Source organism: Sordaria macrospora, chromosome 1 (genome assembly GCF_033870435.1).
Source record: "Sordaria macrospora chromosome 1, complete sequence".
Classification (NCBI taxonomy): Eukaryota; Fungi; Ascomycota; class Sordariomycetes; order Sordariales; family Sordariaceae; genus Sordaria; species Sordaria macrospora.
The window spans coordinates 8186246-8199292 of NC_089371.1; the positions used below are offsets into that span (position 1 = coordinate 8186246).

Here is a 13047-nt window from a genome sequence, read left to right on the forward strand (position 1 = left end):
GTTAATGAGGCTGTTAGACGCTTGGGAACAAAATTTCCTCGTCCTTGAAAGTGGTTCTCATGTTCGGATTGAAGGTCGTTGAGCGTGCAGTACCTCTGTCTGACTTGCGAGCGGCACTAAAACCCGGCCGCCCCATTCGTCGCATAACCCTGACGGTTCCTGGGAGACCCCACCTAAAAAGTTCGTCCCGACTCCCGACTCCCACCCGTCAGTTTGATGCCGCATCCGTATCCTGTCCCGGGCTTCTCTTTTGGAAACTTTAGGTAGTTTTCCACTCCTTCCTCCCCGCCATTCATTCTTTTTCGGGCTGTCGCTATGAGGGTGATTCGGGCGATTAATACTCTCCACGCCGGCCGCGCTGCCGTGCGCCAGGTTCGCTCCGTCGGTCTCGGATGCCGCGCCGCTGTTGTCGAGAGCCGCGTCGCCGTGCGGACCGGCTCCCAGGTCGAGGGCCGCCGTCTGTTCACAAGTTCCTCGTACCTTAGGAACGCCAACATGACTGCGGCCGAGCTTGCGTAAGATATCTCGTCCCGTGAAAATGAAAACCGGCGTGCCACTGGACAGCATGCCAGAGCCAGCAACAGACCCAGCTGACAATACGTGCTGTATTTCCATAGTCTCAAGCAAGCCAAAGAACTGGCCGCAGCGAACATGTCCGCGGAGGCAGCGGCTGCCCGTATGACCGACAGCGAGGCCAAGAGACTGGCTCGTGTCCGCAACATTGGTATCGCCGTATGTGAACCCCGAACGCGCCCGAGATGAACGAGAACAAACCGAGGACGAGGACGAGGACGAGGAGAGGAAAGAAGCTAAACTGCTAGCTACATACAGGCCCACATCGACTCCGGCAAGACCACCGTTACCGAGCGCATTCTTTTCTACACCGGCAGAGTCAAGGCCATCCACGAGGTTCGCGGTCGCGATGGTGTCGGCGCCAAGATGGACTCCATGGAACTCGAAAGAGAGAGAGGTATTACCATCCAGTCTGCCGCCACCTTCGCCGACTGGAAGAAGAAGGAGAAAGGTGTTGAGGAGAACTACCACATCAACTTGATCGATACCCCCGGCCATATTGATTTCACCATCGAGGTCGAGCGTGCCATGAGAGTCCTTGACGGTGCCGTCATGGTCCTCTGCGCCGTCTCTGGTGTCCAATCCCAGACCATCACCGTCGACAGACAGATGAAGCGCTACAACGTCCCCCGTATCTCCTTCGTCAACAAGATGGATCGTATGGGCGCCAACCCCTGGAAGGCCGTCGAGCAGATCAACACCAAGCTCAAGATCCCCGCCGCCGCTATCCAGGTTCCTCTCGGCTCTGAGAAGGAGCTCGAGGGTGTCGTCGACTTGATCGACATGAAGTGCATCCGTAACGATGGCCAGCGTGGTGTCAACCTCAAGATCTCCAAGGAAATTCCCGCCGACATCAAGGACTTTTGCGAGCAGAAGAGACAGGAGCTTATCGAGAAGCTTGCCGACGTCGACGACGAGATTGCCGAGATGTTCCTCGAGGAGCAGACCCCTACACCCGAGCAGATCAAGGCCGCCATTCGCCGCGCCACCATCGCCTGCAAGTTCACCCCCGTCCTCATGGGTTCCGCCATCGCCGACAGGGGTGTCCAGCCCATGCTCGACGCCGTCTGCGACTACCTCCCGAACCCCAACGATACCGACAACCTTGCCCTCGATCGCTCCAAGGGCGAGCAGCCCGTCAAGCTTGTTCCCTACAACTCCCTTCCCTTTGTCGGTCTTGCCTTCAAGCTCGAAGAGAACCCTTACGGCCAGCTCACCTACATGCGTGTCTACCAGGGTTCCCTCAAGAAGGGTGCCTACCTCTACAACTCCCGTGGCAACAAGAAGGTCCGTATTCCCCGTATCGTCCGTATGCACTCCAATGAAATGGAGGACGTCAACGAGATCGGTGCCGGTGAGATTTGCGCCGTCTTCGGTGTTGACTGCGCTTCCGGCGATACCTTCACCGATGGTGGCCTTCCCTACTCCCTAAGCTCCATGTACGTCCCCGACGCCGTCATGTCGCTCAGCATCAAGCCCAAACGCTCTAGCGACGCCGATGCCTTCTCCAAGGCCATGAACCGTTTCATGCGTGAGGATCCCACTTTCCGTCTCCACGTCGACGAGGAGTCCGAGGAGACCATCATCAGCGGTATGGGTGAGTTGCATCTCGAGATTTACGTCGAGCGTCTCCGCCGTGAGTACAAGGTCGAGTGCGAGACCGGCCAGCCCCGTGTCTCTTACCGTGAGACCATCACCCAGAAGGCCGAGTTCGACTACCTTCTCAAGCGCCAGTCCGGCGGTCCCGGTGATTACGCCCGCGTCATGGGCTGGATCGAGCCCAACCCCAATGGCGGCGAGGACAACTACTTCGAGTCGCGCGTCGTCGGCGGCACCATTCCCGACAAGTACGTTTCGGCCTGTCAGAAGGGTTTCCAGGAGGCCTGCATCAAGGGTCCCCTGCTCGGCCACAAGGTCATCGGCTCGTCCATGGTCATCACCGACGGTGCCACTCACGTTACCGATTCGTCCGATTACGCCTTCAACCTTGCCGCCCAGATGGCTTTCGGCAAGGCCTTCGCCGCCGCCGGCGGCCAGGTGCTCGAGCCCCTCATGAAGACCACCATCTCGGCCCCCTCCGAGTTCCAGGGTAACATCCTCATGCTGATGAACAAGCGCGGCACCATCGTCGACACCGAGGTCACCGCCGACGAGTTCACCATGGTCGCCGACTGCTCCCTCAACGCCATGTTCGGCTTCTCCACCCACTTGCGCGCGGCTACCCAGGGCAAGGGCGAGTTCTCCATGGAGTTCAGCCACTACGCTCCTGCGCCGCCCCATCTCCAGAAGGAGCTGGTGCAAAAGCACCAGAAGGAGCTCGAGGCTAAGCGCACCAAGTAAAAAGGCTAAAACTGGATGATCAAGTTTTGGTTAGGTGTCATTACGGCTTCTTGGAGAAAGCTTGTTGCTGCCTCCTCGAACGAGAACGCCCTTGTGCTGTGCGCCATGCCCTGCCGTCCTTTGGGCCTCTAGGTTCGGATGAAAGTCGATTCCGAGCGGCCGTTGCATTCCCACGTCCCCAGCCGGGACGAAGGGAATGGAACTCACAATACCCTAGACCATTTGTCTAGGTCATGGGCTACGCCTCCCCCGTCTAAGGAAAGCGAGGAACGGAACGGATGGATACAAAAAGGGATTCTAGACGTCTGGATGGATGGATGTGACGATTATAGAAGAAGGGCATCATAGCAAAACCTACTGGAAGCTATGTTTCGCCCTATATTGTAACTATAGATTACGGCAGCGCAGCGGCTTTATTTCTTTCCTTCGATGTGTGTGTATCCTGTACAGTACATAGATCTGTATTTTATGTGTGATGACAAAGGCCGGGGCTGCAATATTTCAGTTTTGTGTGTATGTGTGTATGTGGATTTTGGAATGGGGCTCTGGAAGGGTTATAAAAAAGAGACTTTGGTTTCATGTTGTGGTTTGGTTTTGGTAGAACGGAAAAAGCATGCGAATATAATCTCTTCTCTCCAATCTTTCAAAAAGAAAACATGCTGAAGATTCAGTTAACGCATGCTGGGTGGACATCGTCTTGGACAGAATTATGATTGCGGTGCACCTTGTATTGTTAGAAAACCCATGGGCAAGGATACCATGACTATAGCTCTCAACAGCTGGTGGTACCCGCAGCTCACGGCCTGCCGGAAGCTCTTCTTGTGTGAATCACGTCATCAGCACGGCGACGCAAAATATCGTTTTTTCGACTTCCTCCCTCTAACATGTATGTATAAAGGTGTATAGCGGGGGTATATATCGCTTCTCTGCGTGAGATGTAAATAGTACATTATCTAACAGCATTTTCTTTCTTTGGTTCTCGAGCCGGATGGATACCCAGTAGTGTAGTTCTCAGATCATGACTCATAACAGGGATAGCCCGTCCAGTCCGACTTAGAGACGGCGGAGGATATCCTGCACAACCTCCTCAGTCTTGGCCTTGCCGCCAAGGTCGGGGCTCAGAAGCTTGCCCTCCTCGAGGTTGGCATCGACAGCAGCGTAGATCTTGGCCGCAGCCTCCTCCTCGTTGAGGAACTCGAGCATGAGCGCAGCGGAGCGGAGAGTGGCGATGGGGTTGGCGATGCCCTGGCCCTGAATGTCGGGCGCGGAGCCGTGGCAGGGCTCACCGATAGCGAAGCCCTCGCCGACATTGGCGGAGGGGACGAGACCGAGCGAGCCGACCAGGGCGGCGGCGCCGTCGGAAAGGATGTCGCCGTAAAGGTTGGGCGCGACGATGACGTCGTAGGCCTCGGGCTGGCGGAAGAGCTTGTATACCATGCTGTCGACGATTTGCTCCTCAACGGCGACGGAAGTGAAGCGGCCGGCGGCGAGGGCTTCGCGAGCGGTGGAGCGGAAGAGGCCGTCGGTTTGCGAGAGCACGTTGGACTTGTGGGTGACGGTCACGAGAGGACCCTTGTGGATGGAGGGGGAGCCGCCCTCGCGGATCTTTTGGCGGCGCAGGGCAATCTCACCGGCGATGGTGGCGATGCGCGAAGAGGCCCGCTGGGAAATGCGCTTGATGGCCTCGGCCACCTTGCCCTCGGGCGTGTCGTACGTCTTCTCCTCCTTGACGTAGAGATCTTCCGTGTTCTCGCGCACAATGACCATGTCGATGGGCTTGACGCCGGGGCCGCGGACCGACTTGACAGGGCGGACGTTGGCGTACAGGTCGAGCTTCTTGCGCAGGGCGACGATGGGCGAAGAGTAGCCCTTGACGGCCTTGGTGGGCGAGCTGACGGCTCCGAAAAGAGCGCCGTCGCACTCCGACTTGAGGATCGAGACGGTCTCGTCGGGCAGGGCGTTGCCCGTCTGCTCAAAGGTCTCCCAGCCGGCCTTGAGGTCGATGAACTCGAACTTCAGACCGAGAGAGGCCGGGAGAGCCTCGAGGATGCGTCGGCCGGCGGGAATGACTTCCTTGCCGATGCCATCACCGGGGATGAGACCTGTTGGCGGCGGAAAGCGGGGTGGTTAGCAGGGCGTTTCCTAGCAAACCTTGGGCATTGGATTCAAGGCATTGGGAGGGGTTGAAGGGTATGGGAAGGAGGCTCACCAATCTTGAGAGTCCTGGCCGCCATTTTTTCTACTTCCAACTGACTTTGTAGAAGAGAAAAAAGTGAAAGTTTGGAGGAGGGGAGGGAAAATGCAGATGGGGGAAAAAGAAACAACTACCGATAGCTCCAAAAAGCTTCCCCGAGGTCCCAAAATGTTGGATGAATCATACCTTACCAGGACTTGGCCAGGGCCGGGATCGGACCAAAGGCGCCATAGTGACTAACGGCAGATTTAAAGCCGGGACTAGCCCAGTTAGGAAGTAAACAAGCGGCGTTCTCCAGATTTATTGATCGCTGCGGGCTGTTCCGCAATTCTTCCAGGATGGCCTGTCAGGGTCCCGAGTTCCCTGTGCATCTTTTTGGCCTCGAGATGGAGAGTGACAAAAAGGACAAAGATGACAAGAGACTCGGAGTATCTCCAAGAGACGTAATTTCGAGAAGGTGGGCAGAGCAGTCGATATATGGCTATCGCCCTTCTTCACATGTTGCCATTGATAATCTACAGGCCACGGTAATGTTAATGTAGCATGATAGACAGGTGGACGTCGGGTGTTTTGAGATTTGGGTGTTATGATGGAAGTTCGACTCCATTGTTTATTGCGCCAGGGGCACCCCCAATGCGAAACATATGTCACTTGAAACATCGTGGATTCGGGTTGGAGGTTGTCAAGCGTTTGTCGCGGAGAGTTATCCGCCGGCCACATACAGTATCTCAGATGTAGACGATGTAGGTAGGTAGAGGCATGTTTGTGTCCTGTGTCAAGCCTGCATATGATGAATATCGAGGTTTGTACGACAATCGACCAGAGGCAGCCAGACAGAAAGAAGGGGTTGAAAAAGCTTGAGATGTGTACCCCTGAAACGGATTCCATGTACCAGTCACAAACTCAACACCACCACTACCACCAGCTAGCACTAACAACCAAAGTGGAAGCTCTGTTAGACTGTTTGTGATAAGCCAATGGCTCCATGCAAGAGGCTAGGCCAGCACTCAGCCTTCAGCTTCTGTGGTACCTCGTCGTGAACTCGCCAGTCACTTGTAAGAGTTTTCTTCTCCATCACAGAGGTCTCAATGGCATTTGTCTGGAAATAGTCTCGGATTGGTTGGATTGGCCGCCTGGGCAGTGGCCATAACTGGATCCCTATTTCGATCCCAAAGACTCAGCAAAAAAAGTGAAGGCCCAAACAGAAGCCGATCCTGCCACGCTGGTGCATCCGGACTCTTGGGGGCTTGTACTTTTGACAGAAACTCCCTGCCTGGACCTGCAGCGACGTGCACTTGCCTGCATCAGAAGACCCAGTGCCACATGCGCCATTGCAGCTCACTCCGCTCCCCTGAGTTAGCCGTACTTTTTAAGGCATTCGCTCATTAAACGCGCCCGTCACTTATAAGCCCTCGACTGCCCGGTGGCACCACTTAATCTGAGGAACTTGCGATAGTTGTCTCTTTCTCTGACACTATTTGCCCTTTATCCTTCTGTTCATTGTTTTTCAGCATCAACCTATAACCTTCCTAAGTGCGTCGCGCACACTCCCGCAACCTTTGCGCAACCACCGCGACACGTTCTACGGTATCCCTAACAAACAGCTTTCCCGATTCCTCGTCATAGCGTTCACCAGCTCCACGCGCGCATCGCTTCCCTCGAGTGTCCCTGTTTACTTGGGTCAGGATCGTAGCTCCTCATTATAGTAGCGTGGGGAAGCCGCTTCGAGTCTGTAACAACACGACGACCCGTGCGCAGGGTCCAGGGGCTTAAAGGAGGCACGCCCGTTTGCCTCGATCTCTCCTTCCCGACGCGACCACGATCCTCGACTTCCTTCCCTCGGAAGACAGCAATCAGATTCCCCTCTTCGACCGAATCGAGTCGGACTGCCGACTACAAAAACCACACAAGAAACCAACCGCTCCTGCCACCTCGCAACAACCATCCCTCGTGGCCCGACGCTTCTCAACTTCCCTAGGTCTTGCGCGAGCTCTTGAAAGTCAGCAACCATGAGCGCGGTTAAGAACCTTCGGGCTATGTTCGAGCAGAAGGGGGAGATGAGCCCTCCAGATCGTGGAAGGTCACCGGCTATTTCTCCATGTAAGCAGTCATCTGTTTGGTCATCTTCCACTTGGAATTGGCACCATTCCCGTCACCTGTTTGCCCCTGCTTCAACTGCACCTATCATCTTGGGTGTTGTCATCAACCACGACATCAAACATCTAGGCATGGACTGAACTGATGGCTAACACCACCGTCAACGTCTAGCCGAGTCTCCTAGGCCTCTGAACAAAATCAAAACGAGCTTCATCGCGGTCGAGAAAAGTGGAAGGCTCGGGCTTCAACCAGCAGGCAGCAACGACTCCGAGACACCCATACAACGAACTCCAGGCGGCCTGGGCGACATCGCAAGTCCTTTTGTACCATCGGAGAAGCCCAATGTCGTTGACCTGACTATGGAGAAAGCACCAGCAGCGGCGAGCCCTGGGGCGAGCCGTACACCAGCCGAGTCTCCGAAAGCGAACCCAACTGTTCAGAGTCCGACTGACTCTGCTCATGAAACACGAGCGCAGAATGTAGAACCCTCAGGTAGCGCACCGGAGGAACCCAAGAGGTTGGAGATAGATGGGGCTACTGGCACGTCTACGACGGGAAGTGGCTCAAAGTCAGCAGAGAAAACGAAGGCGCCCAACAGAGCTGGGACCGTCACAGACAAAGAGACAGTTCCCAGCAAGCCGGAGCCTCGGACCGCCCCGAAGACCACAACAAAGTCGAACCTCCCCCCTCTTTCAACGTCTGCGGCCAACAAGACAGCAGCGAAGGCCGGAAAATCCCCCATCACTGCTCAAACGCCCAAGATGAGAAGCCCAACAGCCGCATCCAGTCAGACTTCAGCCAAGACCGCTACCCCGAAGCCTGCGGCAAAGACCGCAAAATCGTCTCTCGGTTCCTCGCTAAACAAAAAGCCAGCGATCTTGGCCCCATCGCCGGTTATTACCGGGAGCTCTAAGCCCAAGGTCAAGTCACCTACACGCCCAATCGCTCTCCCAGAACGCCTTACTACTCATACGGCTGCTTCTGGTTCCAAGCTCGGCAATGCGCGCGCCCAGTCGCAGTCTCGCGAGCGTGGCCCTACCCCGGCTAGCCGTTCCTCTAGCAGAGTGAGAGTGCCAGCCCCCGCTACGTCGGCAGCCAAGACGGCCACCTCGAACCTTAAGAGACAAAATTCGACCAACAGCCGTCCTCGCCCCAGTCTAGGTGCCCCTGTGAAGCAGGCTGCAAAGGATCATCCGCCAACGAAGAAGGAGAAGGAAGTGGACGAGGGGTTTTTAGCGCGCATGATGCGTCCAACTGCGGCATCTGCCTCCAAGACCGCTGAGAAGGTCGTTACTTCTCCGCCCAGGAAGTCTTCGGCAACCCCAGGACCTGCTGCGAAGAGAAGTCTTAGCAAGCCACGGACCAAGAAGCCTGCTACCAAGTCGGCAGCACCGTCTGCGGCTACGACACCGAAACAGTCCCGTGCTAGTTCGGTTGCGGCCAAGGTTGAACAGGTTGCCACGGCAGAGGAAGCCGTCAACATTGCGAAGGCAACAGATGAGGAGATGCCTCTCCCCGCCGTGACCGAGACTCCGCAAGAAGTTTCTCAGCCGGTAGAGGAAGCCGCAGAAGTTACCCAGGAAGTCTCCGCACCACCCTCTGAGGCGGAGGCTGCCGCTGCTCCTCAAACCCCCACATCTGACGTTCATGATGTTAAGGAAGAGATGCCAGCTCAGGAGACTGAAGCTGTACCTTCGCCCGCTGCCGAGGTTGCCGATGCCGTCGATGCTGACATCAAGGAGAAGGAAGAGGAGAAGTCTGCCAGCACTCCCGAACCCAAGCACACTTCTGATTCGTAAAAGAAAGCCAGAGATGGTGGATATGATTGCTTTTTTGGTCTGTAGAGTCTTTTTAATCACCTCCTACTGCTTGTTCGAGAGAGTGGAAGGGGAGCAGTTTGCAGTGTTACTGGGTTAGCACGAGTTTCATGATACCTTTGTAGGAAGACCACTCACACTTATGGAAGAAGTTGGCGACGCATGAAGTATGATAAGCATAAAGTAGATAGTTGATTGCACAGCAAACACCTGGAGCAGGATGAATTTATTCATTTCCTTATCAATATGTGTGATGTCAATTCCGGTGATTGCCCATAATTTGGATGTTATATCTACAGTCGTAAACAATCCGGCAGTTGGGCATTTTGGCTTCATACCTTGTCTCGGATTCACAAGACACGAACCGAAGATGAGCTCTGCCTTGCCAATGTCCATTCCTTTTTGTGTATTTATACAGTCCTTCTTTCTAAGTCTAGTGTACACTGGAATCACACCCCGTATCGTACACGGCGCAATCATGGTTGGTCCCTATAATGCGAGGAATCCTCCCAAGTGCAGTGACTCTTCCCTCTTCCCTCTTCTTCCCCTTCTCCTTTCTTCCCATCAAATGCATTCCGTTTCCTCCAAATCCAATCCATGTTCTATACCATCCATCCATCCATCCATCCATCACACCCTCCTCCTTTCAGCCACAATCGTCTATTTTACCTTGCACAAAACCAACCCACCAACTTTCCTCTCCACCGCCTCCCTAACCTCCAACACGCCTCTATCAGTGCCCACAAACAGACACTCTCCCAGCTGCAACCCCTTCATATATCCCGCGGGAAACCCCCTCGCCACGCGGTTCAGCTCTTCCAAGCTCGCGGTCACTAGGCGCGACGGCTTCGAAACCGGCTTCAGCTCCTTCAGCACCGGCTGCTCGTTCCAGTACTTGAGTCCCACCCACAACCGACGCGTGGCCACGTTGGCCGAGGTGACGGGCTCGGGCTCGTGCGTCAGCAGCGCTTCCGGGGTAGGAGGGTGCGGGCCGCCGCGGGTCACGGAGGCGATGAAACCGGCGCGGTGCAGGGCCAGGGCCAAGGCCAGGTTGTATTTGGTGTTGGGCAGGGAGGTGAGACCCAGGCGAGCGCGCGAGGCGTTTTGAAGGTGCGAGCACATGTCGGTGATGTGGCGGATGCCCATTTTGGAATGTTGGTGCCCGTGGGGACTTTTGCTGAAATAGAGATGGCTTGTAGTGTAGGTATGGGGTATCAAAGAGAGGTCGAACGATGCTCGTTGTCGTCGGAGTCGTCGAGGTATGCGCCGGGGCTTTGGGCTTCGAGGTGGGTGATGCTTGCGGGATTGAAGAAGAAGAGTGAGGATGGCGTATGGGGATGGGATGCGGACTCGGTGCTGCAGCCACGAAAGCCGGTTGAGTTAGCTGGAGTTTCGCGGGACAATGAAAGACAACAAAAGATTGCACGCACAAAGTTGAGAGAGACCGTAGTGGTTGCGCGCAGAGCCGGGTTCGGTTGGTCGTCGCAAGTCGCAAGGCTGACAAACGGACGGAGTCGCGGTCGGAGGATGCGGAGGGACGGAGCCGTAAAAACAAGTGGAGGTAGGTTTGGCGCGCAACGGAGTCCGGACACGGGAATGCGGATTGCGGTTCGGTTTCGAGCAAGAGTCTCGATCGGGTGTGCCGAATTTTTGTCCCCCCTGTCAGCCCGCCCGCCGGCCTGTGTTTGCTTGGCCCGCCGGGGCCGCAGTGGAGGACAGGGATGATTCGAGAAAGAGCGCTGCAGCGCTGAAGAGTGAGAGTTGAGGGACCTCCACAGTCCACTGTGCCTTCCACCAAAGAGTCACTGCAAAAGAGACCCCTGCTGCCCTGAAAGGTCCTTCTGTCAGGCGCCAGATGGGCCCTGCCGGTGGGGCCTTCGAGCTCTCCAGGTTCAGATGGCGCGGATGGGATGGATCTTCAATTTTACCCCACCTTTTTCTTTTGTGAAAGTGTGACAGTTGACTTGCTCATTGCTTCTTTCTTGGCATCCCACCTTAAGCGCCCAGGCGGACCATCCAGTGACCATCCAGGACGGTGCAACCACCGGGCAAGTCTAACAAGGTCACTTCTACCGGCACCAGGGGGTCGCATCACCAACCTATCGAGAGCGTTGATTCGATGGCTTGTGTGCTGATTGCGCCATGGGAGTGACATGAGTGGAAGAGCCGAATGTGAAGAACGAGACCACGGTCTGATGAACGATGGCAAAGAGGGACGAGCAAGGGTAAGCTGTAGGGTATCTTTTGAGACTTGGGTTCCGTTATCTCTGATATTAGGCATGATAGTCCCTCGGTTGGGAAGCTGAGAAACTTCTCTTTCTTCCTGTTTTGTTTTCTCAACTCTCTTCTGATTGTTGTTGTTGTTGTGTTGCTGTGCTGTTTCACTCAAGCGAGTTCATTGATCACAAAGATGGCCGCCCGTGAAGGAGAGGAGAACGTTGGCACGTTGTAAGTTTTGACTTCCTCATTGATTGCATAGAGGTGTGATATCCATGGGCGCATTCTGACTGATGGTTTCTCTTCATAGCTTTGGTGACATCCATTACTTCTACGGTCCTCCGACGAACAACCCGCCTCATCACAGGTTTGACAAGGGCTCCTACGTCTATCTATTCGAAGATGCCAATTTGGGACGCGCACGACTGGAGGTTGCAAACCAGCCTGGGAGAGAGGACCAAGATGCTTTTGACGGATGTAAGAATCGGATATCCGAAATTGGGGATCGGAGCAGTGAGAAGGCTAACATCATATGTCGCCAGACCTTGACCGAACCCATCTCGAGTACGATTACAATCACACCTGTCTTGTGACTTTGACGGTTGGCGAAGTCGATGGTCACGAAGAGTGGCATCTCCCAACATACGACCCTAACAACCAAGCCAAGTATCACTACAAGCTTCATTCGCTCGACATCTACTTTCACAACCAACAAGATGCGTTGCAGTTTGTCAATGGCATCCGGCGTGTGCTTCCTCCGCACCAATGCGATGTCCATAACGAGCCAGGACCGCCTCCTCGGCACGATACCGAAGTCAGCGCGGTAGTCCAGCAACTCGAGAGGGCGGCAATCAGCGACCACAGTACACCCCCGACTATTCTATCACAACCACCGCAAGCTGGCGGAACTCTATCTTTTGCTCCGCCGCCCATGTCAGCAGTATCTGCTTCCCACGATGCTTCGACACCAGAGCCTCAAGCATTCGTTCCCATGGCCTACAACCCGGCTGCGCCACCTGCTGCCGAACCAGTACGATACCGCGAGAAGACGCCTCCCCCGGAGGATGCCGCGGTGAACCCGCTGCACCAGACTCTGGCCTACGATGCGTCCACGCCCTTCTCACCAGGCCTGCCTCCTCCCAGCGGTCGCGGGCCTTTGAGCCCGGGCATTCCTCCGCCAAACCTCCAGCACCCGCCTGGAGCGCCGAGCTTTGCCGCCCCTCCCCAGCACAGCGTGACCTCGCCCGGTTTCGCGCCCCAAGGATTCGGCGCGCTTGGAGGCGGCTACCCGACAGGTCTCACCCAGCCGCCCGCGCACCCTGGCGTACAAAGATCTATCACTATGCCCGCTGGACTTCCCAGTCCCGGCCTGGCCAGTCCTGGGTTTCCGTATGGCCAGGGATACCCACAGCAGCCTGCTTCTGTCGCTGCGGTAGGCGGCTATGGAGCCGTGCCTCATACTCCCACGCCACCTGGTGCTGGATACGGGGCTGCGCCTGCGCCGATACCGCCGTCGTTGCAGCAAGGGGCGGGTTATACGGCGAACGTGGCTGGACAGCAAGAGTATTCGGTTCACCAGCAGCTGTACGTTCCCGAGAAGAAAGGAAGGCTAGAAGAGGGTGCGGGCAAATTGGAGAGGGGAGTGACGGGCATGTTGAAGAAGTTTGAGAAGAAGTTCATTTAACAAGGGGGCGTTGTTGAATGAGGCGTGTATGGAGATTCATTAGCGGTTTAGGTGTTTTTGGTATACCAATTGAACAACGATTTTCTTATCAACCTGTGCGTGGTCGGATGAAAGGGTGTTGAGAA

General features: G+C 55.7%; 5 protein-coding genes across 5 annotated transcripts; 3 read left to right on the forward strand and 2 right to left on the reverse strand.

Annotated features, from left to right (window-relative positions):
* Positions 1-237: 237 nt before the first annotated feature.
* On the forward strand, positions 238-3554 carry SMAC4_00495 (uncharacterized protein). Its single transcript, XM_003351898.2, has 3 exons — positions 238-515; positions 618-732; positions 832-3554. The coding sequence occupies exons 1-3, from the start codon at positions 316-318 to the stop codon at positions 2911-2913; spliced, it is 2397 nt and encodes a 798-aa protein (XP_003351946.1). The 5' UTR covers positions 238-315; the 3' UTR covers positions 2914-3554.
* Positions 3555-3573: 19 nt separating this feature from the next.
* Positions 3574-5231, reverse strand: SMAC4_00496 (uncharacterized protein). Its single transcript, XM_003351899.2, has 2 exons — positions 5123-5231; positions 3574-5015 (listed from the first exon to the last, which is right to left on the reverse strand). Exons 1-2 carry the CDS (start codon positions 5145-5147, stop codon positions 3967-3969), a joined length of 1074 nt encoding a protein of 357 aa, XP_003351947.1. The 5' UTR covers positions 5148-5231; the 3' UTR covers positions 3574-3966.
* Positions 5232-6454: 1223 nt separating this feature from the next.
* Positions 6455-9268, forward strand: SMAC4_00497 (uncharacterized protein). The gene is made up of 2 exons (XM_003351900.2): positions 6455-7207; positions 7376-9268. The coding sequence occupies exons 1-2, from the start codon at positions 7117-7119 to the stop codon at positions 9001-9003; spliced, it is 1719 nt and encodes a 572-aa protein (XP_003351948.1). The 5' UTR covers positions 6455-7116; the 3' UTR covers positions 9004-9268.
* Positions 9269-9681: 413 nt separating this feature from the next.
* On the reverse strand, positions 9682-10167 carry SMAC4_00498 (mitochondrial 37S ribosomal protein uS8m; the record flags this gene model as incomplete). The annotated part of the gene is made up of 1 exon (XM_003351901.1): positions 9682-10167. One exon carries the CDS (start codon positions 10165-10167, stop codon positions 9682-9684), a length of 486 nt encoding a protein of 161 aa, XP_003351949.1.
* A 1019-nt stretch (positions 10168-11186) lies between these two features.
* On the forward strand, positions 11187-12922 carry SMAC4_00499 (uncharacterized protein; the record flags this gene model as incomplete). Its single annotated transcript, XM_003351902.2, has 3 exons — positions 11187-11469; positions 11549-11715; positions 11781-12922. The coding sequence occupies exons 1-3, from the start codon at positions 11432-11434 to the stop codon at positions 12920-12922; spliced, it is 1347 nt and encodes a 448-aa protein (XP_003351950.1). The 5' UTR covers positions 11187-11431.
* Between the last annotated feature and the right edge of the window lie 125 nt (positions 12923-13047).

Coding starts and splice junctions, on each gene's coding strand:
- SMAC4_00497 (XM_003351900.2), top strand. CDS start 7,117: ATGAGCGCGGTTAAGAACCTTCGGGCTATGTTCGAGCAGAAGGGGGAG. Junction 7,208..7,375: donor GTCACCGGCTATTTCTCCAT/GTAAGCAGTCAT, acceptor GTCAACGTCTAG/CCGAGTCTCCTAGGCCTCTG.
- SMAC4_00495 (XM_003351898.2), top strand. CDS start 316: ATGAGGGTGATTCGGGCGATTAATACTCTCCACGCCGGCCGCGCTGCC. Junction 516..617: donor ATGACTGCGGCCGAGCTTGC/GTAAGATATCTC, acceptor GTATTTCCATAG/TCTCAAGCAAGCCAAAGAAC. Junction 733..831: donor TCCGCAACATTGGTATCGCC/GTATGTGAACCC, acceptor AGCTACATACAG/GCCCACATCGACTCCGGCAA.
- SMAC4_00496 (XM_003351899.2), bottom strand. CDS start 5,147: ATGGCGGCCAGGACTCTCAAGATTG. Junction 5,016..5,122: donor GGCCAGGACTCTCAAGATTG/GTGAGCCTCCTT, acceptor CGCCGCCAACAG/GTCTCATCCCCGGTGATGGC.